This window comes from Pseudophryne corroboree, chromosome 5, assembly GCF_028390025.1.
Source record: "Pseudophryne corroboree isolate aPseCor3 chromosome 5, aPseCor3.hap2, whole genome shotgun sequence".
In the NCBI taxonomy this organism is placed as follows: Eukaryota; Metazoa; Chordata; class Amphibia; order Anura; family Myobatrachidae; genus Pseudophryne; species Pseudophryne corroboree.
Window position 1 is genome coordinate 492,935,648 of NC_086448.1, and position 25,259 is coordinate 492,960,906.

At 45.4% G+C, this 25,259-nt stretch overlaps 1 protein-coding gene across 2 annotated transcripts in view; it reads left to right on the top strand.

Annotated features, from left to right (window-relative positions):
* Nucleotides 1-1,815: 1,815 nt before the first annotated feature.
* LOC134927892 (glutamate decarboxylase 1-like) overlaps nt 1,816-25,259 on the top strand; it is a 308,357-nt gene continuing 284,913 nt past the window's right edge. Inside the window, exon 1 of one of the 2 annotated variants that reach the window (XM_063922977.1) lies at nt 1,816-2,023. In XM_063922977.1, the coding sequence (XP_063779047.1) occupies nt 1,993-2,023 (31 nt within the window). In that variant the 5' untranslated portion in view covers nt 1,816-1,992. The remainder of the gene's footprint in view (nt 2,024-25,259) is intronic. The other variant, XM_063922976.1, reaches the window with a different exon arrangement.

Here is a 25,259-nt window from a genome sequence, read left to right on the forward strand (position 1 = left end):
CTGAAGTGATTGCAAGGGCTGAGTAAGTCCAGACCTACTCTGAAACTGCACAAAAAGTTTTTGCAGAGCACATATACAACCTGCCCTTATACAACCTGTTTGTGTGTCGGTGTGCTCCTGGTCCCTGTGTTTGTGTGTCAGTGCGCCCCTGGTCTCTGTACAATGTATGTGTGTGTGTGTCAGTGTGCCCCTAGTCCCTGTACAATTTGTACAGTATGTCAGTGTACACATATACAATCTGTTTGTGTCAGTGTGCTCCTGTTCCTTATCCCTATGTGTGTGTTAGTGTGCCCCTGGTCCCTGTACAATGTGTGTGTTTGTGTCAGTGTGCCCATATACAGTCTATGTGTTAGCGTGCTCCTGCTACTGGTCCCTGTTTGTGTGTGTATCAGTTCCTATACAATGTGTATATGTGTCAGTGTGCCCATATACAATCTGTGTGTCAGTGTGCTCCTGTTCCCTATGTTTGTGTGTGTCAGTGTGCCCATATACAATCTGTGTGACAGTGTGTTCCTGGTCCATGTGTGTGTCAGTCTTGCACTGGGACCTGTGCAATATGTGTATGTCAGTGTACCCCCTATACAATCTATGTATGTATGTCAGTCTTCTTGTCATTAGTTAAGCCATTTGTAAATTAGTCTACTTTATTTAGAGCCCTGTCTGAATAATATTTATAAACCAGCTGCTAAGCATTCTTATTACATTCCAGTCAGTGGTGAGTCTAGGGTAGGCAAAATGTAACATGTATAAGGGGCTCCACCATGGCATAATGTGTATAAGGGGCTCTACTGTGATGTAATGTGTATAAGCAGCTGTAATGTGGTGTAACGTGAATAAGGGGCTCTATTGTGGTGTAACATGTATAAGGGGCTTTACTGTGCGGTGTATTGGGAAGTGGTACTATTCTGTGGCCATGCCCCTTTCCCATGAAGCCATGCCGCTATATATTCCACCTAGGGGCAACAAAATATATATTCGCTTACCAAAAAAATTTGGCTCGTGCAAGTCCTGTGGTGACATACTCAATTGCGGCGGCCACCTAGTTATACAGTAACTGAAGCTGACACTGGAAGAATGAGGGGGCGTGGCCATGTGTCTGCACTGTACATGCAGTATCTTCATGTCTGCAAACTGACACTGCCGCCAACAATAGACTGAGGCACATACTGTAACACTGATGTTACCAGTGGTCGGCCCATGGTGCAGAAAATGGGACTGACTGACTGGGGGGCATCTGTCGCCCTGCCCCCCGACCTCGCCCACCACTGGTTGTCATCAATTTTCAAATACATACAAACAGATACAGTCCCACTTCCGTAATGTCACCCGAATGTGATGGACATGTATGTTTACACAAAACAGAATGGTGAAAAGCTCATAAAGGTTTCTCTACTTCATCTGTGATAGACTCCAGAATTGAACATGTGATGGTGTAATTACGAACGATATGGATGTAAAAATACAACCCACCGCTGCATTGCAGAAGATAGAACCCGAGTATTTATGCAAATAGTATGGTAACTATGAATAGGATCTTGTACAATTAGCAGTTAATAGTATTGCTGTTGTATAATAGTATTGCTGTTGTATAATAGTTTTGCTGTTTTATTTTCTGCATGCAACGCCGTTCATTGGCAGCTTTAAAAAGAAAACTCTCTCTATATTAAATAAACCCTTTTGTGGCATAATTTCTTTACAGTTGAAATGCTTTTTACTGTACTTTAGTCATGACCTGGAAATGTGAACATTTGTTTTATACTGTATTTTCTGATTGTTTAGTGTTAATTTTTCTACACAGTGTTGCATGAATGAAAAAAAATCTAAACCGACTATAAACAGAACCTCCCACCTAGGACACACAACCCCACCCACCTACAACAGAAGAATATAAAACCCTTCAGCACTATCAATTGTTACATTGACTTGCTGTGAGTCAGCTTTCTGGGAAGTGAAAAAAAACTAAACCTTTTTCATATTGGGTTCTAAAGAGCAATGGATTTTAGGACAACTGCAAATGATATACGTAAGATAATTTACTTAATGTTTATCTTTTCTTCATTTTTTACTGTAGAATTGTATACAGTGTAATATGATCTATTTGAAGTTTACTTGTACTAGGAAAAAGATTGCAATATTGTGCAGAAACAAAAAATAATACTGGTTTACGTTTTTATTTTATTTTGTGCGCATTTAAAAGAAATGGACATACTTTTATTGTATGCCACTGAACATATAAGCCTCTCCAATATTTTAATGTTATCTGTACAGGTTGAGTATCCCATATCCAAATATTCAGAAATAGTGAATCCTTTGTTTTCTGATGGCTCAATGTACACAAACTTTGTTTAATAAACAAAGTTATTAAACATATTGTATTATATGACGTTCAGGCTATGTGTATAAGGTGTATATGAAACATAAATGTATTGTGTGTATGTACACAAACTTTGTTTAATGCACACAGTTATTAAAAATATTGGCTAAAATTACCTTCAGGCTGTGTTTAAAAGGTGTATGTGAAATGTAAATGCAGTCTGTGCTTAGACTTAAGTCCCATTGGCATGATGTCTCATTATGGTATGCAATTATTCCAAAATACGTGAAAAATCTGATAACCAAAATTCTTCTGGTCCTAAGCATTTTGGATATGGGTTACGCAACCTGTATTTATATGTATGTAACAGAATATTTAGGTGTATGTATATATTTTATTATATATATGTGTGTGTATGTGTATATATATATGCGTGTGTGTGTGTGTTAGTGATGAGCGGGTTTGGTTTCCGAGAAACCGAACCCCCCCGAACGTCACCCTTTTTAGACGGGTCCGAGCCATACTCGGATTCTCCCGTATGGCTCGGTTAACCCGAGCGCGCCCGAACGTCATCATCCCGCTGTCGGATTCTCGCGAGATTCGGATTCTATACAAGCAGCCGCGCATCGCCGCCATTTTCACACGTGCATTGAGATTGATAGGGAGAGGACGTGGCTGGCGTCCTCTCCGTTTATATAGTTACACAGTTGATCTGATTGCTTAGCTTATTGTGGGGAGGATTGGGGAGCAGCTGTTAGGAGGAGTACAGTGCAGAGTTTTGCTAATAGTGACCACCAGTTTTTTATCCGTTCTCTGCCTGAAAAAAACACTCCATACCATATCTGTGCTCAGTCTGCTGCATGATATATCTGTGCTGAGTGCTCACACTGCTTAATTGTGGGGACTGGGGAGCAGCTATAGCAGGAGTAGAGTGCACAGTTTTGCTGACAGTGACCACCAGTATACGTTTGTCTGCCTGAAAAACACTCCTGTGGTGTCTTTTTTTTTATACTATAAACGCAGTCTGCTGACAGTGTCCACCAGGTCCATTATACTGTATGTAGCAGTACGGTAGGCCACTGCTGTACCTACCTCTGTGTCGTCACTCGTCGTCCATAAGTAAACTATCCATCCATCTACATTGTATACCTGTGGTGTCTTTTTTTTTTAATACTATAAACGCAGTCTGCTGACAGTGTCCACCAGGTCCATTATACTGTATATAGCAGTACGGTAGGCCACTGCTGTACCTACCTCTGTGTCGTCACTCGTCGTCCATAAGTATACTATCCATCCATCTACATTGTATACCTGTGGTGTCTTTTTTTCTTTATACTAGTTTAGCAGTTTGCTGACAGTGTCCACCAGGTCCATTTATTATACTGTATATAGCAGTACGGTAGGCCACTGCTGTACCTACCTCTGTGTCGTCACTCGTCGTCCATAAGTATACTATCCATCCATCTACATTGTATCCCTGTGGTGGCTTTTTTTCTTTATACTAGTAGTACTAGTTTAGCAGTCTGCTGACAGTGTCCACCAGGTCCATTATACTGTATATAGCAGTACGGTAGGCCACTGCTGTACCTACCTCTGTGTCGTCACTCGTCGTCCATAAGTATACTAAGTATCCATCCATCTACATTGTATACCTGTGGTGTCTTTTTTTTTTTTACTATAAAGTATAAACGCAGTCTGCTGACAGTGTCCACCAGGTCCATTATACTGTATATAGCAGTACGGTAGGCCACTGCTGTACCTACCTCTGTGTCGTCACTCGTCGTCCATAAGTATACTAAGTATCCATCCATCTACATTGTATACCTGTGGTGTCTTTTTTTTTTATACTATAAATGCAGTCTGCTGACAGTGTCCACCAGGTCCATTATACTGTATATAGCAGTACGGTAGGCCACTGCTGTACCTACCTCTGTGTCGTCACTCGTCGTCCATAAGTATACTACCATCCATCTACATTGTATACCTGTGGTGGCTTTTTTTTTATACTAGTAGTACTAGTTTAGCAGTCTGCTGACAGTGTCCACCAGGTCCATTATACTGTATATAGCAGTACGGTAGGCCACTGCTGTACCTACCTCTGTGTCGTCACTCGTCGTCCATAAGTATACTATCCATCCATCTACATTGTATACCTGTGGTGTCTTTTTTTTTATACTATAAACGCAGTCTGCTGACAGTGTCCACCAGGTCCATTATACTGTATATAGCAGTACGGTAGGCCACTGCTGTACTTACCTCTGTGTCGTCACTCGTCGTCCATAAGTATACTATCCATCCATCTACATTGTATACCTGTGGTGGCTTTTTTTCTTTATACTAGTAGTACTAGTTTAGCAGTCTGCTGACAGTGTCCACCAGGTCCATTATACTGTATATAGCAGTACGGTAGGCCACTGCTGTACCTACCTCTGTGTCGTCACTCGTCGTCCATAAGTATACTATCCATCCATCTACATTGTATACCTGTGGTGTCTTTTTTTCTTTATACTAGTTTAACAGTTTGCTGACAGTGTCCACCAGGTCCATTTATTATACTGTATATAGCAGTACGGTAGGCCACTGCTGTACCTACCTCTGTGTCGTCACTCGTCGTCCATAAGTATACTATCCATCCATCTACATTGTATCCCTGTGGTGGCTTTTTTTCTTTATACTAGTAGTACTAGTTTAGCAGTCTGCTGACAGTGTCCACCAGGTCCATTATACTGTATATAGCAGTACGGTAGGCCACTGCTGTACCTACCTCTGTGTCGTCACTCGTCGTCCATAAGTATACTAAGTATCCATCCATCTACATTGTATACCTGTGGTGTCTTTTTTTTTTTACTATAAAGTATAAACGCAGTCTGCTGACAGTGTCCACCAGGTCCATTATACTGTATATAGCAGTACGGTAGGCCACTGCTGTACCTACCTCTGTGTCGTCACTCGTCGTCCATAAGTATACTAAGTATCCATCCATCTACATTGTATACCTGTGGTGTCTTTTTTTTTATACTATAAATGCAGTCTGCTGACAGTGTCCACCAGGTCCATTATACTGTATATAGCAGTACGGTAGGCCACTGCTGTACCTACCTCTGTGTCGTCACTCGTCGTCCATAAGTATACTACCATCCATCTACATTGTATACCTGTGGTGGCTTTTTTTTTATACTAGTAGTACTAGTTTAGCAGTCTGCTGACAGTGTCCACCAGGTCCATTATACTTTATATAGCAGTACGGTAGGCCACTGCTGTACCTACCTCTGTGTCGTCACTCGTCGTCCATAAGTATACTATCCATCCATCTACATTGTATACCTGTGGTGTCTTTTTTTTTATACTATAAACGCAGTCTGCTGACAGTGTCCACCAGGTCCATTATACTGTATATAGCAGTACGGTAGGCCACTGCTGTACTTACCTCTGTGTCGTCACTCGTCGTCCATAAGTATACTATCCATCCATCTACATTGTATACCTGTGGTGGCTTTTTTTCTTTATACTAGTAGTACTAGTTTAGCAGTCTGCTGACAGTGTCCACCAGGTCCATTATACTGTATATAGCAGTACGGTAGGCCACTGCTGTACCTACCTCTGTGTCGTCACTCGTCGTCCATAAGTATACTATCCATCCATCTACATTGTATACCTGTGGTGTCTTTTTTTCTTTATACTAGTTTAGCAGTTTGCTGACAGTGTCCACCAGGTCCATTTATTATACTGTATATAGCAGTACGGTAGGCCACTGCTGTACCTACCTCTGTGTCGTCACTCGTCGTCCATAAGTATACTATCCATCCATCTACATTGTATCCCTGTGGTGGCTTTTTTTCTTTATACTAGTAGTACTAGTTTAGCAGTCTGCTGACAGTGTCCACCAGGTCCATTATACTGTATATAGCAGTACGGTAGGCCACTGCTGTACCTACCTCTGTGTCGTCACTCGTCGTCCATAAGTATACTATCCATCCATCTACATTGTATACCTGTGGTGCCTTTTAGTTGTGCGCATTAAAATATGGAGAACAAAAATGTGGAGGTTAAAAAAATAGGGAAAGATCAAGATCCACTTCCACCTTGTGCTGAAGCTGCTGCCACTAGTCATGGCCGAGACGATGAAATGCCATCAACGTCGTCTGCCAAGGCCGATGCCCAATGTCATAGTAGAGAGCATGTAAAATCCAAAACACAAAAGATCAGTAAAATGACCCAAAAATCAAAATTAAAAGCGTCTGAGGAGAAGCGTAAACTTGCCAATATGCCATTTACGACACGGAGTGGCAAGGAACGGCTGAGGCCCTGGCCTATGTTCATGGCTAGTGGTTCAGCTTCACATGAGGATGGAAGCACTCATCCTCTCGCTAGAAAAAAGAAAAGACTTAAGCTGGCAAAAGCACAGCAAAGAACTGTGCGTTCTTCGAAATCACAAATCCCCAAGGAGAGTCCAATTGTGTCGGTTGCAATGCCTGACCTTCCCAACACTGGACGGGAAGAGCTTGCGCCTTCCACCATTTGCACGCCCCCTGCAAGTGCTGGAAGGAGCACCCGCAGTCCAGTTCCTGATAGTCAAATTGAAGATGTCAGTGTTGAAGTACACCAGGATGAGGATATGGGTGTTGCTGGCGCTGGGGAGGAAATTGACAAGAAGGATTCTGATGGTGAGGTGGTTTGTTTAAGTCAGGCACCCGGGGAGACGCCTGTTGTCCGTGGGAGGAATATAGCCATTGACATGCCTGGTCAAAATACAAAAAAAAATCAGCTCTTCGGTGTGGAATTATTTCAACACATCCTCTCGCTAGAAAAAAGAAAAGACTTAAGCTGGCAAAAGCACAGCAAAGAACTGTGCGTTCTTCGAAATCACAAATCCCCAAGGAGAGTCCAATTGTGTCGGTTGCGATGCCTGACCTTCCCAACACTGGACGGGAAGAGCTTGCGCCTTCCACCATTTGCACGCCCCCTGCAAGTGCTGGAAGGAGCACCCGCAGTCCAGTTCCTGATAGTCAAATTGAAGATGTCAGTGTTGAAGTACACCAGGATGAGGATATGGGTGTTGCTGGCGCTGGGGAGGAAATTGACAAGGAGGATTCTGATGGTGAGGTGGTTTGTTTAAGTCAGGCACCCGGGGAGACGCCTGTTGTCCGTGGGAGGAATATGGCCATTGACATGCCTGGTCAAAATACAAAAAAAAAATCAGCTCTTCGGTGTGGAATTATTTCAACACAAATGCGGACAACAGGTGTCAAGCTGTGTGTTGCCTTTGTCAAGCTGTAATAAGTAGGGGTAAGGATGTTAACCACCTCGGAACATCCTCCCTTATACGTCACCTGCAGCGCATTCATCATAAGTCAGTGACAAGTTCAAAAACTTTGGGCGACAGCGGAAGCAGTCCACTGACCAGTAAATCCCTTCCTCTTGTAACCAAGCTCCTGCAAACCACACCACCAACTCCCTCAGTGTCAATTTCCTCCTTACCCAGGAAAGCCAATAGTCCTGCAGGCCATGTCAGTGTCAAGTCTGACGAGTCCTCTCCTGCCTGGGATTCCTCCGATGCATCCTTGAGTGTAACGCCTACTGCTGCTGGTGCTGCTGTTGTTGCTGCTGGGAGTCGATCGTCATCCCAGAGGGGAAGTCGGAAGACCACTTGTACTACTTCCAGTAAGCAATTGACTGTCCAACAGTCCTTTGCGAGAAAGATGAAATATCACAGCAGTCATCCTGCTGCAAAGCGGATAACTGAGGCCTTGGCAGCCTGGGCGGTGAGAAACGTGGTTCCGGTATCCATCGTTAATTCAGAGCCAACTAGAGACTTGATTGAGGTACTGTGTCCCCGGTACCAAATACCATCTAGGTTCCATTTCTCTAGGCAGGTGATATCGAAAATGTACACAGACCTCAGAAAAAGACTCACCAGTGTCCTAAAAAATGCAGTTGTACCCAATGTCCACTTAACCACGGACATGTGGACAAGTGGAGCAGGGCAGACTCAGGACTATATGACTGTGACAGCCCACTGGGTAGATGTATTGCCTCCCGCAGCAAGAACAGCAGCGGCGGCACCAGTAGCAGCATCTCGCAAACGCCAACTCGTTCCTAGGCAGGCTACGCTTTGTATCACCACTTTCCAGAATAGGCACACAGCTGAAAACCTCTTACGGCAACTGAGGAAGAGCATCGCAGAATGGCTTACCCCAATTGGACTCTCCTGGGGATTTGTGACATCGGACAACGCCAGCAATATTGTGCGTGCATTACATCTGGGCAAATTCCAGCACGTCCCATGTTTTGCACATACCTTGAATTTGGTTGTGCAGAATTATTTAAAAAACGACAGGGGTGTGCAAGAGATGCTGTCGGTGGCCCGAAGAATTGCGGGCCACTTTCGGCGTTCAGGCACCGCGTACAGAAGATTGGAGCACCACCAAAAATACCTGAACCTGCCCTGCCATCCATCTGAAGCAAGAGGTGGTAACGAGGTGGAATTCAACCCTCTATATGCTTCAGAGGATGGAGGAGCAGCAAAAGGCCATTCAAGCCTATACATCTGGCCACGATATAGGCAAAGGAGGTGGAATGCACCTGTCTCAAGCGCAGTGGAGAATGATTTCAACGTTGTGCAAGGTTCTGCAACCCTTTGAACTTGCCACACGTGAAGTCAGTTCAGACACTGCCAGCCTGAGTCAGGTCATTCCCCTCATCAGGCTTTTGCAGAAGAAGCTGGAGACATTGAAGGAGGTGCTAAAACAGAGCGATTCCGCTAGGCATGTGGGACTTGTGGATGGAGCCCTTCATCCGCTTAACCAGGATTCACGGGTGGTCAATCTGTTGAAATCAGAGCACTACATTTTGGCCACCGTGCTCGATCCTAGATTTAAAACCTACGTTGTATCTCTCTTTCCGGCAGACACAAGTCTGCAGGGGTTCAAAGACCTGCTGGTGAGAAAATTGTCAAGTCAAGCGGAACGTGACCCGTCAACAGCTCCTCCTTCACATTCTCCTGCAACTGGGGGTGCGAGGAAAAGGCTAAGAATTCCGAGCCCACCCGCTGGCGGTGATGCAGGGCAGTCTGGAGTGAGTGCTGACATCTGGTCTGGACTGAAGGACCTGCCAACGATTACTGACATGTCGTCTACTGTCATTGCATATGATTCTCTCACCATTGAAAGAATGGTGGAGGATTATATGAGTGACCGCATCCAAGTAGGCACGTCAGACAGTCCGTACGTATACTAGCAGGAAAAAGAGGCAATTTGGAGGCCCTTGCAGAAACTGGCTTTATTCTACCTAAGTTGCCCTCCCTCCAGTGTGTACTCCGAAAGAGTGTTTAGTGCAGCCGCTCACCTTGTCAGCAATCGGCGTACGAGGTTACTTCCAGAAAATGTGGAGAAGCTGATGTTCATTAAAATTAATTATAATCAATTCCTCCGTGGAGACATTCACCAGCAGCAATTGCCTCCAGAAAGTACACGGGGACCTGAGATGGTGGATTCCAGTGGGGACGAATTAATAATCTGTGAGGAGGGGGATGTACACAGTGAAAGGGATGATGAATCGGACGATGAGGAGGAGGTGGACATCTTGCCTCTGTAGAGCCAGTTTGTGCAAGGAGAGATTGATTGCTTCTATTTTGGTGGGGGCCCAAACCAACCAGTCATTTCAGTCACAGTCGTGTGGCAGACCCTGTCACTGAAATGATGGGTTCGTTAAAGTGTGCATGTCCTGTTTATACAACATAAGGGTGGGTGGGAGGGCCCAAGGACAATTCCATCTTGCACCTCTTTTTTCTTTCATTTTTCTTTGCATCATGTGCTGTTTGGGGAGTATTTTTTTGAAGGGCCATCCTGCGTGACACTGCAGTGCCACTCCTAGATGGGCCAGGTGTTTATGTCGGCCACTAGGGTCGCTTAGCTTAGTCACACAGCTACCTCATTGCGCCTCTTTTTTTCTTTGCGTCATGTGCTGTTTGGGGAGTATTTTTTTGAAGGGCCATCCTGCCTGACACTGCAATGCCACTCCTAGATGGGCCAGATGTTTGTGTCGGCCACTTGGGTCGCTTATCTTAGTCACACAGCTACCTCATTGCGCCTCTTTTTTTTCTTTGCATCATGTGCTGTTTGGGGAGTATTTTTTTTAAAGGGCCATCCTGCGTGACACTGCAGTGCCACTCCTAGATTGGCCAGGTGTTTGTGTCGGCCACTTGGGTCGCTTAGCTTAGTCACACAGCTACCTCATTGCGCCTCTTTTTTTCTTTGCATCATGTGCTGTTTGGGGACAATTATTTTGAAGTGCCATCCTGTCTGACACTGCAGTGCCACTCCTAGATGGGCCAGGTGTTTGTGTCGGCCACTTGGGTCGCTTAGCTTAGCCATCCAGCGACCTCGGTGCAAATTTTAGGACTAAAAATAATATTGTGAGATGTGAGGTGTTCAGAATAGACTGAAAATGAGTGGAAATTATGGTTATTGAGGTTAATAATACTATGGGATCAAAATGACCCCCAAATTCTATGATTTAAGCTGTTTTTTAGGGTTTTTTGAAAAAAACACCCGAATCCAAAACACACCCGAATCCGACAAAAAAATTTCGGTGAGGTTTTGCCAAAACACGTCCGAACCCAAAACACGGCCGCGGAACCGAACCCAAAACCAAAACACAAAACCCGAAAAATTTCCGGTGCACATCACTAGTGTGTGTGTGTGTGTGTGTGTGTAAATAAAATATATAAAACCATACTAAAAAAGTTAAACATAATATAAAACATAACCTAGCATAAAAAATAGCACACTTCCTCTATGTGGCCGCCAACTTCTTTAATCTTTGACTTTTATGTGGTCTGTAGAAAGAAAACGTCCCCATCTAGTGCATATGTGCACTAGATAATTCATAGACAAGTGTACAGATCAGGGTTACATAGAAACATAGAAACATAGAATTTGACGGCAGATAAGAACCACTTGGCCCATCTAGTCTGCCCCTTTTTTATTTTATCCTTTAGGCAATCTCAACCCTTTTTTAATCTTGATTCTTTGTAAGGATATTCATATGCCTGTCCCAAGCATGTTTAAATTGCCCTACAGTCTTAGCCTCTACCACCTCTGATGGGAGGCTATTCCACTTATCCACTACCCTTTCTGTGAAGTAATTTTTCCTTAAATTTCCCCTGAACCTCCCCCCCTCCAGTCTCAATGTATGCCCTCGAGTTCTAATACTTCTTTTCCTTTGAAGAATGTTTCCCTCCTGAACTTTGTTAAGACCCTTTATATATTTGAAAGTTTCTATCATGTCTCCCCTTTCCCTTCTCTCCTCCAAACTATACATGTTAAGATCTTTTAGCCTTTCCGGGTAAGTTTTGTGATGTAGGCCATGCACCATTTTAGTTGCCCTTCTTTGTACACTCTCTAATGTATTTATATCCTTCTGGAGATAGGGTCTCCAGAACTGGACACAGTATTCCAGATGGGGCCTTACCAATGACCTATACAGTGGCATTATCACTTCTTTTTTCCTGCTACTGATTCCTCTCCCTATGCAACCAAGCATCTGACTTGCCTTTCTCATTGCTTTGTTGCATTGCTTTCCTGCCTTCAAGTCACTTGAAATAGTGACTCCTAAATCTAGTTTCCATTATAGTACCCTTGATACTATACTTAGCCTTTGGGTTTTTGAGACCCAAGTGCATGATTTTGCATTTTTTAGCATTAAACTGTAGTTGCCACGTTCTTGACCATTTCTCAAGCCTACCTAGGTCATCAATCATTTGTTTGACCCCTCCCGGTGTGTCTACCCTGTTGCATATCTTTGTATCATCTGCAAAAAGGCATATCTTCCCTTCAATACCATCTGCAATGTCACCAACAAAGATATTAAAGAGAACTGGACCAAGTACAGATCCCTGGGGTACTCCACTGGTAACATTTCCCTCCATAGATTGCACTCCATTAACTACAACTGTCTGTTTCCTATCCTGCAACCAGGTTCTTATCCATTTCACTAATTTATAATCCACCCCCAGGCTTTCAAGTTTATTTAGCAGTCTGTGATGTGGGACAGTGTCAAATGCCTTACTAAAGTCTAGATATGCTACATCTACAGCTCCCCCTTGATCTATTATTTTCATCACAGAGTCAAAAAAGTCAATAAGATTTGTTTGGCATGATCTCCCACCAGTAAATCCATGCTGTTTTGGATCCTGTAAGTTGTTTGATTTAAGATATTCCACTACTCTTTCTTTTAATAGTTTTTCCATTACTTTCCCTACTACTGATGTAAGGCTTACTGGTCTGTAGTTACTTGCTTCTTCCTTGCTTCCACTTTTGTGCAGTGGAACTACATTTGCTCTTTTCCAGTCCTCTGGAATATCACCTGTATTTAGTGACTGGTTAAATAATTCTGTTAAAGGTGTAACCAGGACATCTTTTAGCTCTTTGAGTATCCTTGGGTGTATCCCATCTGGTCCCATTGATTTATCCACTTTTAGTTTTGAAAGTTCTGTTAGGACCTTATCCTCTGTAAATGTATTTTCATCTACCTTATTTTTATGAATGTCCTTGCAATTTAACTGTGGCCCCATCCCTTCTTCTGTAGTAAATACTGAGCAAAAATAATTATTTAGGTGATCTGCTATTGCCTTGTCTCCCTCCACCAAATGCCCACTCTCTGTCTTAAGTCTTATTATTCCTCCATTTGATTTTCTCCTTTCACTTATATACTTAAAAAAAGTTTTGCCCCCTTTATCTACTGACTGGGCCATTTTCTCCTCAGCTTCTGCCTTTGCACGTCTGATCACTTTCTTAGCATCCTTCCGTCTGTCCAGATACTCCTCTTTGTCGTTATTATTTTGAGTCTGTTTGTATTTCCTAAAAGCCATCTTTTTTGCTTTCACACTAGTTGATACTACTTTTGTGAACCACACTGGCTTCCTTTTCCTGGTGCTTTTCCTAACCATTTTGATACAAAGGTCTGTTACACTTAGTAATGCACTTTTAATTTTTTTCCACCTCTCCTGCACCCCTTCCAATTTCCTCCAGTCTGCCAATGAATCACTTAAACATCTCCCCATTTTTGAAAAGTCTGCATTTCTAAAATCCAACACCTTTGTTTTTGTGTGAGAGGAGTTGGATCCTGTCTTTATACTAAACCATACTGCTTGATGATCACTGGATCCCAGGTGCTCACCCACATATATGTTGCCTACTTTAAATAGCTCCTCTCCGGCAGGAGAATTCAGGGGGTGGGGCTGGGCTGTGACATCATTAAGTTTCGCCCCCACATCGGGAAACGCTGCGATTCGTAGATCCGCGTGAAGGGGGCGGGGCTAAAATGACGCGATTCACGTCATTTTAACCCCTTCCCCACCCCACGGACTCGTGAATATGGCAGTGTATCTCTTCATCCTGCCCGCATCACTAGGGTGCGAGCAGGATGCGGGAGACCTGCCTACTCTTCCAGGGGTGCGGGGGGCTACCCCAAAAAAATGGAGCCTCCCGCAGCTTCCGGGAGAGTAGGCAAGTATGGTACAGATGTGATCTCATTCACCTAGCATTTTTGTGCTATTCAGAGCAAGATGCTTGGAGTGACTTAAATGCAGTGCCACTAACAATTTTTGCATTTTTGGTATCTTAATAGCATTGCATAGCACCTTTTTCGCACTGCAGCTGCATAACAACATTATAGTGTACTGGGGACTTAGGGGTACAAGTACTAAGCAGTGATAAAAGTGGAGAAGTGAGCTAGTGGAAAAGTTGCCCATGGCAACCAATCAGCTGCTATGTATACTTTTATGGTATGCAAATTACAAATGTTACATCACTGCTGATTGGTTGCCATGGGCAACTTCTCCACTGGCTCACTTCTTCACTTTTATCACTGCTTAGTACATCTCCCCTTATGCAGTATATTTACTAAAGTGCGGGTTTTCAGAAGTGGAAATGTTGCCCATAGCAACCAATCAAATTCTACTTATCATCTGTCTAGCGCCTTTTAGAAAATACTAGCCAAAATCGGATTGGATGCTATGGGCAACATCTCCTGATTGGTTGCTATGGGCAACATCTCCACTTCTGAAAACCCGCACTTTAGTAAATATACCCCTTATAGTAGCAATTGCACATTTTTCACAATTATGTCAGTGTAAATTTGTGTGGCAGGATGGATGGCGGTCACCGGTCTATTTCCTTTTTTCACAAATAAGTGTCTATTTTGCATTGAAATTTGTATGCAAAACCTTTGCATCAGCAGTATGAAAAAGATTCATATTAGGCAAATATTGAGCAAAAAAGAAGCAAGACGCAGTTTAGTCGCATATTTCATTTCTTTCAAAATGGGGCTCTTTAGTTGCAATTTGAGCATAGGAGTATGTGGATACAGCTGTGTTGTCTGTGTAGTATGCATAATTTGAAATTGGGCTTGTTGGATTGATTTTTTTAACCCTCCCATCCTTCTCCTGTGAAGGATTACCTAAAACAGTGGTTCTCAAACTTTTTTAAATCACGGATCCCTAAAGTATCAGAATTTCTCTTACACCATAGAGGATGCTGGGGTCCATTTTAGTACCATGGGGTATAGACGGTTCCGCAGGAGCCTTCGGCACTTTAAGACTTTTTAACAGTGTGAACTGGCTCCTCCCTCTATGCCCTTCTTCCAGACCTCAGTTTAGAAAATGTGCCCGGGAGACTGGATGCACACCAGTGGAGCTCTACAGAGTTCTGCTGGAAAATACTTTGTTAGGTTTTTTATTTTACAGGGAAGCTGCTGGCAACAGCCTCCCTGCTTCGTGGGACTTAGGGGGGGAAGTAGGAACCAACTTTTCAGTTAGTTTAATGGCTCTGCTTCCGCTGACAGGACACCATTAGCTCCTGAAGGGTACTGAACACAGCCCTTGCCTGGCTGCTGCTCACTCCCACAGCACTGCTGCCACCCCCTAACAGAGCCAGAAGTCAGAAGGCTGGTGAGTATTTACCGGAGACCTGCAGAAAGGGGCCCTCTGGTCATCGTGGCGGCATAAAGGTACCAGCGCAGCACGGGACGCTGCGCAGTAACATGTCTCTCAGCACCGGGTGCAGAGCGCGCGGGGGGGGGGGGGGGGCGCTCTGAGGGACATGATAAATCCTTACACTCACTGGCAAAATGTACATACATGTGAGCCGCTGATGTATACTACCCCCGCCAGTATAAATATTACTGTGGTTGAACCGCGCCATTACAGGGGGTGGGGCTTCACCTCAGAATTGCTTGTAACACTCAACTGGCGCCATTTTCTCCTCACAGAGATGCCGGAGTGCTGATCCTGCAAGCTGCTTCTCACACATCGCTGATTCAAGTACCAGGGTGTTATAGAAGGGGAGGGGAGCACATCATTTATTGAAGTCTGCGGGCTTCACATTGGATAAAAAGCGCTGTTTTGGTATATATGTATATTCATTGTATGTAATACATATAGGGCGCGTGGTGTGGACTGGCAATTCCCTCTGGGTCCGTCTGACAGACATTAGTGTAGGTCTGTCTCCATTAGCTCCCGTGTGTATGAGTGGTGTAACTATACACGCGTGTAACATGTCTAGAGAAAGCTCTTCCCCAGAGGAACCCATGTTAGAGGCACAAGAGTGTTCTGAGCCTGTGTGGGTGAGAAAGCTGCAGAGTAATATGGCTAAACTAGCGAAGAAATTCTCTGAGTCTGAGGAACAGACAAAGCATTGGAGACAGTCTGTGGAAGATGCTGTATTTGCTGATTGTTCCACATCATCCACTCGGGACCCCTCCAGTTCCCAGAAAAGGTCTATGGCCCAAATTATGCAAAGGGACACTGACACAGATTCCGACACTGAAGTTGACACTGTGGATTTAAGGGGGGTAGATCCCAAACTGGCTAAGAGCAGTCAATGTATGTTAGTCGCCATAAAAGAGGTGTTGGAATTTCCTGACACAACACCTCCACCCGAGGAAAAAGTTTATTTTAAATTAAATAAAAAACAGGTGGTGACTTTTCCGCCGTCTAAGGACTTAAATACATTTTTTGAGGAATCCTGGGCTAACCCGGAAAAGAAATTTGCTATCCCTAAAAGGTTGCGGGTAGCGTACCCTTTCCCAGAAGAGGATAGGCGCAAGTGGGAGTCACCCCCAATGATAGACACCTCAGTTTCTAGGTTGTCAAAGAAAATCATTTTACCTGCCCCAGGGTCAGTTTCATTAAAAGAACTTGCTTACCGCAAATTAGAGACGACTTTAAAGTCCATCTATGTTGCTACGGGTACGTTGCTCAGGCCCACAATTGCTTCTGCGTGGGTAGGTAACGCAGTCGAAAAGTGGGCAGATAACTTGATTGTTAATATTGACACGTCGATAAAGATGACATGCTGCAAATTCTAGGTCATATCAAAGATTCTGCAGGTTATTTGGTTGAGACTATGAAGGACGTAGGCTTACTGGGCTCACGTGCCTCTGCTATGGCGGTTTCAGCCTGCAGGGCGCTCTGGATACGCCAATGGAATGCTGACGCAGAATCCGAAAGAAATATTGAGGTGCTCCCATACAATGGTGAGGCCCTCTTTGGAGAGAAATTAGATGCCATGATATCAACTACTACATCTGGCAAGTCAGCATTTCTGCCGTTGGCAGCTACACCGGCTAAAAAAGTATATCATTCTCATACTATGCAGTCCTTTCAGCCCAACAAGTACAAAAAGGCTAAAAGTACCCCTTTTTTTCACAGGAAAAGGTAGAAAACCTACAACACCCTAAGGCTCCCAAGAGCAGAAGTCAGCAACTACTTCTGCAAAAACAACAGCATGATGCCTGGGCTCCTCTGCGGGAGTGCGATCGGGTGGGGGAACGTCTACTATTTTTCAGCCAGGTCTGGCTTCGCTCAGACCTGGATCCTTGGATTTTACAGATAATATTCCAAGGTTACAAGTTGGAATTTCAAGACCTTCCCCCATGCCGATTTTTCAAATCAGCCTTACCAGTTTCTGCTCAGGACAGCGCAAATGTCCTGAATGTAATACACAAATTATGTCAAGACAAAGTAATTGCCTTGGTTCCTGCCGAACAAAGGAATCAAAGCTTTTATTCAAGCCTGTTTGTAGTACCGAAGCCGGATGGCTCGGTCAGGCCGATTTTAAACCTAAAATCTCTGAATATTTATTTAAAAAGATTCAAATTCAAGATGGAATCCTTGAAAGCGGTGATTTCCAGCTTGGAAGAAAAGGAATTTCTGGTGTCAGTGGACATCAAGGATGCTTACTTGCATGTCCCCATTTACCCGCCACATCAAGCATACCTGAGGTTTGCGGTTCAGGATTGCCACTACCAATTCCAGACATTACCGTCCGGGCTCTCCACGGCTCCGAGAATATTCACCAAGGTGATGGCGGAGATGATAGTTCTCCTTCGCAAACAAGGAGTCAACATAATTCCATACCTGGACGATCTCCTCATAAAAGCGAGATCCAGGGACAAGCTAATCCAGAACACAGCGTTATCCCTGACAGTACTTCAACAGCACAGTTGGATCATAAACTTTACAAAATCTCAGTTGGAACCGACGATGAGGTTATCATTTTTGGGAATGATACTGGACACCGAGGTACAGAAAGTATTTCTACCAGTGGAAAAGGCTCAGGAGAGCCAGAGCATGGTCAAACAACTTTTGAGACCAAGAACAGTATCAATTCATCAGTGCATTCGCCTGTTGGGGAAAATGGCAGCGGCTTACGAGGCGCTACAATATGGCCGATTCCATGTCAAGGTCTTCCAGTGGGACCTACTGGACAAGTGGTACTGGTCGCATCTCCACATGCATCAAAAGATAATCTTGTCAGCAAAAGCCAGAATTTCGCTCCTGTGGTGGCTACAAATGTCTTACCTCCTGGAGGGATGCGGGTTCGGGATTCAGACCTGGATCTTGGTGACCACGGATGCAAGTCTCCGAGGATGGGGAGCAGTCACGCAAGGCGAAAGCTTCCAAGGAAGGTGGTCGAGTCAAGAAACTCGACTTCACATAAACATTCTGGAATCGAGAGCTGTGTACAACAGTCTTTATCAGGCGGCACACCTTCTTCAAGGTCGTCCCATACAGATCCAGTCAGACAATGTAACGGCAGTAGCTTGCATAAACCGTCAAGGCGGAACAAAAAGCAGAGCGGCAATGGCAGAGGTGACAAAGATACTCCTCTGGGCAGAAAGACATGCAAAAGCTCTCTATCGTCAATTTTCATTCCGGGAGTGGAAAGCTGGGAAGCAGACTTCCTCAGCAGACACGATCTCCATCCAGGAGAATGGGGCTTCCAACCAAAAGTCTTTGCGGAGGTGGCAAGTCGTTGGGGCGCTCCTCAAGTGGATATGATGGCATCACGCCTCAACAAGAAGCTTCAGAAATATTGTTCCAGGTCCAGAGACCCACAAGCAATAGAGATAGATGCACTGGTGACCCAGTGGGTGTTTCAGTTGGTGTATCTGTTCCCTCCACTTCCACTTATTCCAAAATTTCTTAAGATCATCAGAAGAACAAGGGTTCAAGCAATACTCGTTGCTCCAGATTGGCCAAGGAAGGCTTGGTATCCAGATCTTCAAGAGTTATTACTGGAAGATCCCCGGCCTCTTCCTCTTCGCGAGGACCTGCTTCAGCATGGGCCGTTAGTTTATCAGGATTTACTGTGGCTGCGTTTGACGGCATGGCTGTTGAGCGCCAGATCCTAGCCCGTAAGAGTATTCCCAATGAAGTCATTCTCACACTTATTCTGGCCAGGAAAGGGGTAACGTCCAAACATTACCATCGTATTTGGAGAAAAAATGTATCTTGGTGTGAATCCAAGAAGTCTCCTGCGGCGGAATTTCAATTAGGACGACTTCTCCTATTTCTACAGGCGGCTGTGGATGCTGGATTGAGATTAGGATCTATCAAGGTTCAGATTTCGGCCTTGTCAGTTTTCTTTCAGAAACAATTTGCTTCTCTTCCTGAGGTTCAGACTTTCGTGAAAGGGGTTCTGCGCATCCAACCTCCCTTTGTGCCTTCTGCGGCGCCATGGGATCTTAATGTGGTGTAGCAGTTCCTTAAATTGGACTGGTTTGAGCCTCTACAAGAGGTAGAGTTGAAGTTTCTCACTTGGAAAGTGGTCATGCTGTTGGCCTTGCCCTCAGGCAGACGAGTGTCTGAGTTAGGAGCTCTGTCACACAAGAGTCCTTACTTAATATTTCATGAAGATAGGGCTGAACTGAGAACACGTCAGCACTTTCTTCCGAAGGTTGTGTCTTCTTTTCATATCAACCAACCAGTGGTGGTGCCAGTGGCTTCTGACACCTCAGCCGTCCCAAAGTCCTTGGATGTCGTCAGAGTGTTGAGGACTTATGTCGCAAGAATGGATAGGATAAGGAAAACAGAATCTTTATTTGTTCTCTATGACCCCAACAAGATTGGGGGTCCTGCTTCTAAACAGACTATTGCGCGCTGGATCAGGGGTACCATTCAGCACTCTCATTCCACGGCAGGATTGCCGTTACTGACTTCGGTGAAAGCCCACTCTACAAGGAAAGTTGGTTCGTATAAGTTTGACACCTAGGCTGCTGACGACCTAAAATTTGGTCAGTCAGTTCTGCAGGAACATTAGCACTTTCCCGTCCGTACTGGGAGCTTTGGTATATCCCCATGGTACTAAAATTGACCCCAGCATACTCTAGGACGTAAGATAAAATAGGATTTTAATAACCTACCGGTAAATCCTTTTCTCGTAGTCCGTAGAGGATGCTGGGCGCCCGCCCAGTGCTCCATTTTCCTGCTGATTACTTTTAAAAAAATTTACACACTTGTGTTTAGAAGTTGACAGCTGTTGCTGTTACGTTTAACATGCTGGTTGGCATGAGTTATGTTAAAGCCGACATGTTTTTTGTATATGGTGTGAGCTGGTGTGAAGCTCGCCACAAGTTTATTAGTGAATCCTCTCTCGAATATGTACGTCTCCTCGGGCACAATTCCTATACTGAGGTCTGGAGGAGGGGCATAGAGGGAGGAGCCAGTTCACACTGTTAAAAAGTCTTAAAGAGCTGAAGGCTCCTGCGGAACCGTCTATACCCCATGGTACTAAAATGGACCCCAGCATCTTCTACGGACTACGAGAAAAGGATTTACCGGTAGGTTATTAAAATCCTATTTTTTTTCACGACCTCCCTAGGCCAAAGTTTCTTAAGAAATTCAGAAAAAAATATTATGGAAATTGTGTTTATATGTCATCCTTACGTTCAGTTATGTGGTGAGGGACAGGATTCATTTCTATTTGTCCACATTTTTTATGATTGGAAGGAGCCACAAGCACTGGCGTATCTATAATGGGTGCAGTGTGTGCGGTGCACACGGGCCCCTGAGTCCAGGGGGAGCCCACACTGCACACACTGCACCCATTTCTCCTACACTTACCTTTACGGAGTACATCGCTGACTGTGTGTGGGCCCCCTCCTCTCCTGTAGCCGTCACCGCCGCTGCTAGCGCACTGAGCACTGGAGACTCTGGCACGGTGCCAGAGTCTAGAGCGCATGTGCAGTACTCCGAAAAAATGGCACGGCGGCCATTTTTCGGAGTCCTGCGCATGCGCTGTAGACTCTGGCACTGTGCTAGAGTCTAGTGATGAGCACCGGAAATTTTTCGGGTTTTGTGTTTTGGTTTTGGGTTCGGTTCCGCGGCCGTGTTTTGGGTTCGAACGCGTTTTGGCAAAACCTCACCGAATTTTTTTTGTCGGATTCGGGTGTGTTTTGGATTCGGGTGTTTTTTTCAAAAAACCCTAAAAAACAGCTTAAATCATAGAATTTGGGGGTCATTTTGATCCCAAAGTATTATTAACCTCAATAACCATAATTTCCACTCATTTTCAGTCTATTCTGAACACCTCACACCTCACAATATTATTTTTAGTCCTAAAATTTGCACCGAGGTCGCTGGATGGCTAAGCTAAGCGACCCAAGTGGCCGACACAAACACCTGGCCCATCTAGGAGTGGCACTGCAGTGTCACGCAGGATGGCCCTTCCAAAAAACACTCCCCAAACAGCACATGACGCAAAGAAAAAAAGAGGCGCAATGAGGTAGCTGTGTGAGTAAGCTAAGCGACCCTAGTGGCCGACACAAACACCTGGCCCATCTAGGAGTGGCACTGCAGTGTCACGCAGGATGGCCCTTCCAAAAAACACTCCCCAAACAGCACATGACGCAAAGAAAAAAAGAGGCGCAATGAGGTAGCTGTGTGAGTAAGCTAAGCGACCCTAGTGGCCGACACAAACACCTGGCCCATCTAGGAGTGGCACTGCAGTGTCACGCAGGATGGCCCTTCCAAAAAACACTCCCCAAACAGCACATGACGCAAAGAAAAAAAGAGGCGCAATGAGGTAGCTGTGTGAGTAAGCTAAGCGACCCTAGTGGCCGACACAAACACCTGGCCCATCTAGGAGTGGCACTGCAGTGTCACGCAGGATGGCCCTTCCAAAAAACACTCCCCAAACAGCACATGACGCAAAGAAAAAAAGAGGCGCAATGAGGTAGCTGTGTGAGTAAGCTAAGCGACCCTAGTGGCCGACACAAACACCTGGCCCATCTAGGAGTGTCACTGCAGTGTCACGCAGGATGGCCCTTCCAAAAAACACTCCCCAAACAGCACATGACGCAAAGAAAAAAAGAGGCGCAATGAGGTAGCTGTGTGAGTAAGCTAAGCGACCCTAGTGGCCGACACAAACACCTGGCCCATCTAGGAGTGGCACTGCAGTGTCACGCAGGATGGCCCTTCCAAAAAACACTCCCCAAACAGCACATGACGCAAAGAAAAAAAGAGGCGCAATGAGGTAGCTGTGTGAGTAAGCTAAGCGACCCTAGTGGCCGACACAAACACCTGGCCCATCTAGGAGTGTCACTGCAGTGTCACGCAGGATGGCCCTTCCAAAAAACACTCCCCAAACAGCACATGACGCAAAGAAAAAAAGAGGCGCAATGAGGTAGCTGTGTGAGTAAGCTAAGCGACCCTAGTGGCCGACACAAACACCTGGCCCATCTAGGAGTGGCACTGCAGTGTCACGCAGGATGGCCCTTCCAAAAAACACTCCCCAAACAGCACATGACGCAAAGAAAAAAAGAGACGCAATGAGGTAGCTGTGTGAGTAAGCTAAGCGACCCTAGTGGCCGACACAAACACCTGGCCCATCTAGGAGTGGCACTGCAGTGTCACGCAGGATGGCCCTTCCAAAAAACACCCCCCAAACAGCACATGACGCAAAGAAAAATGAAAGAAAAAAGAGGTGCAAGATGGAATTGTCCTTGGGCCCTCCCACCCACCCTTATGTTGTATAAACAGGACATGCACACTTTAACCAACCCATCATTTCAGTGACAGGGTCTGCCACACGACTGTGACTGAAATGACGGGTTGGTTTGGACCCCCACCAAAAAAGAAGCAATTAATCTCTCCTTGCACAAACTGGCTCTACAGAGGCAAGATGTCCACCTCATCATCATCCTCCGATATATCACCGTGTACATCCCCCTCCTCACAGATTATCAATTCGTCCCCACTGGAATCCACCATCTCAGCTCCCTGTGTACTTTGTGGAGGCAATTGCTGCTGGTCAATGTCTCCACGGAGGAATTGATTATAATTCATTTTAATGAACATCATCTTCTCCACATTTTCTGGATGTAACCTCGTACGCCGATTGCTGACAAGGTGAGCGGCGGCACTAAACACTCTTTCGGAGTACACACTTGTGGGAGGGCAACTTAGGTAGAATAAAGCCAGTTTGTGCAAGGGCCTCCAAATTGCCTCTTTTTCCTGCCAGTATAAGTACGGACTGTCTGACGTGCCTACTTGGATGCGGTCACTCATATAATCCTCCACCATTCTTTCAATGGGGAGAGAATCATATGCAGTGACAGTAGACGACATGTCCGTAATCGTTGTCAGGTCCTTCAGTCCGGACCAGATGTCAGCATCAGCAGTCGCTCCAGACTGCCCTGCATCACCGCCAGCGGGTGGGCTCGGAATTCTGAGCCTTTTCCTCGCACCCCCAGTTGCGGGAGAATGTGAAGGAGGAGATGTTGACAGGTCGCGTTCCGCTTGACTTGACAATTTTGTCACCAGCAGTTCTTTGAACCCCTGCAAACTTGTGTCTGCCGGAAAGAGAGATCCAAGGTAGGTTTTAAATCTAGGATCGAGCACGGTGGCCAAAATGTAGTGCTCTGATTTCAACAGATTGACCACCCGTGAATCCTTGTTAAGCGAATTAAGGGCTCCATCCACAAGTCCCACATGCCTAGCGGAATCGCTCTGTGTTAGCTCCTCCTTCAATGTCTCCAGCTTCTTCTGCAAAAGCCTGATGAGGGGAATGACCTGACTCAGGCTGGCAGTGTCTGAACTGACTTCACGTGTGGCAAGTTCAAAAGGTTGCAGAACCTTGCACAACGTTGAAATCATTCTCCACTGCGCTTGAGACAGGTGCATTCCACCTCCTATATCGTGCTCAGTTGTATAGGCTTGAATGGCCTTTTGCTGCTCCTCCAACCTCTGAAGCATATAGAGGGTTGAATTCCACCTCGTTACCACTTCTTGCTTCAGATGATGGCAGGGCAGGTTCAGGCGTTTTTGGTGGTGCTCCAGTCTTCTGTACGTGGTGCCTGTACGCCAAAAGTGTCCCGCAATTCTTCTGGCCACCGACAGCATCTCTTGCACGCCCCTCTCGTTTTTTAAATAATTCTGCACCACCAAATTCAAGGTATGTGCAAAACATGGGACGTGCTGGAATTTGCCCAGATTTAATGCACACACAATATTGCTGGCGTTGTCCGATGCCACAAATCCACAGGAGAGTCCAATTGGGGTAAGCCATTCTGCGATGATCTTCCTCAGTTGCCGTAAGAGGTTTTTAGCTGTGTGCGTATTCTGGAAAGCGGTGATGCAAAGCGTAGCCTGCCTAGGAAAGAGTTGGCGTTTGCGAGATGCTGCGGCGGGAGTCCATACATCTACCCAGTGGGCTGTCACAGTCATATAGTCCTGAGCCTGCCCTGCTCCACTTGTCCACATGTCCGTGGTTAAGTGGACATTGGGTACAACTGCATTTTTTAGGACACTGGTGAGTCTTTTTCTGAGGTCTGTGTACATTTTCGGTATCGCCTGCCTAGAGAAATGGAACCTAGATGGTATTTGGTACCGGGACACAGTACCTCCAACAAGTCTCTAGTTGTCTCTGCAGTAATGATGGATACCGGAACCACGTTTCTCACCGCCCAGGATGCCAAGGCCTCAGTTATCCACTTTGCAGCAGGATGACTGCTGTGATATTTCATCTTCCTCGCAAAGGACTGTTGGACAGTCAATTGCTTGGTAGAAGTAGTAAAAGTGGTCTTACGAGTACGACTTCCCCTCTGGGATGACCATCGACTCCCAGCAGCAACAACAGCAGCGCCAGCAGCAGTAGGCGTTACACGCAAGGATGCATCGGAGGAATCCCAGGCAGGAGAGGACTCGTCAGAATTGCCAGTGACATGGCCTGCAGGACTATTGGCATTCCTGGGGAAGGAAGAAATTGACACTGAGGGAGTTGGTGGGGTGGTTTGCGTGAGCTTGGTTACAAGAGGAAGGGATTTACTGGTCAGTGGACTGCTTCCGCTGTCGCCCAAAGTTTTTGAACTTGTCACTGACTTATGATGAATGCGCTGCAGGTGACGTATAAGGGAGGATGTTCCGAGGTGGTTAACGTCCTTACCCCTACTTATTACAGCTTGACAAAGGCAACACACGGCTTGACAAATGTTGTCCGCATTTCTGTTGAAATACTTCCACACCAAAGAGCTGATTTTTTTGGTATTTTCACCAGGCATGTCAATGGCCCTATTCCTCCCACGGACAACAGGTGTCTCCCCGGGTGCCTGACTTAAACAAACCACCTCACCATCAGAATCCTCCTGGTCAATTTCCTCCCCA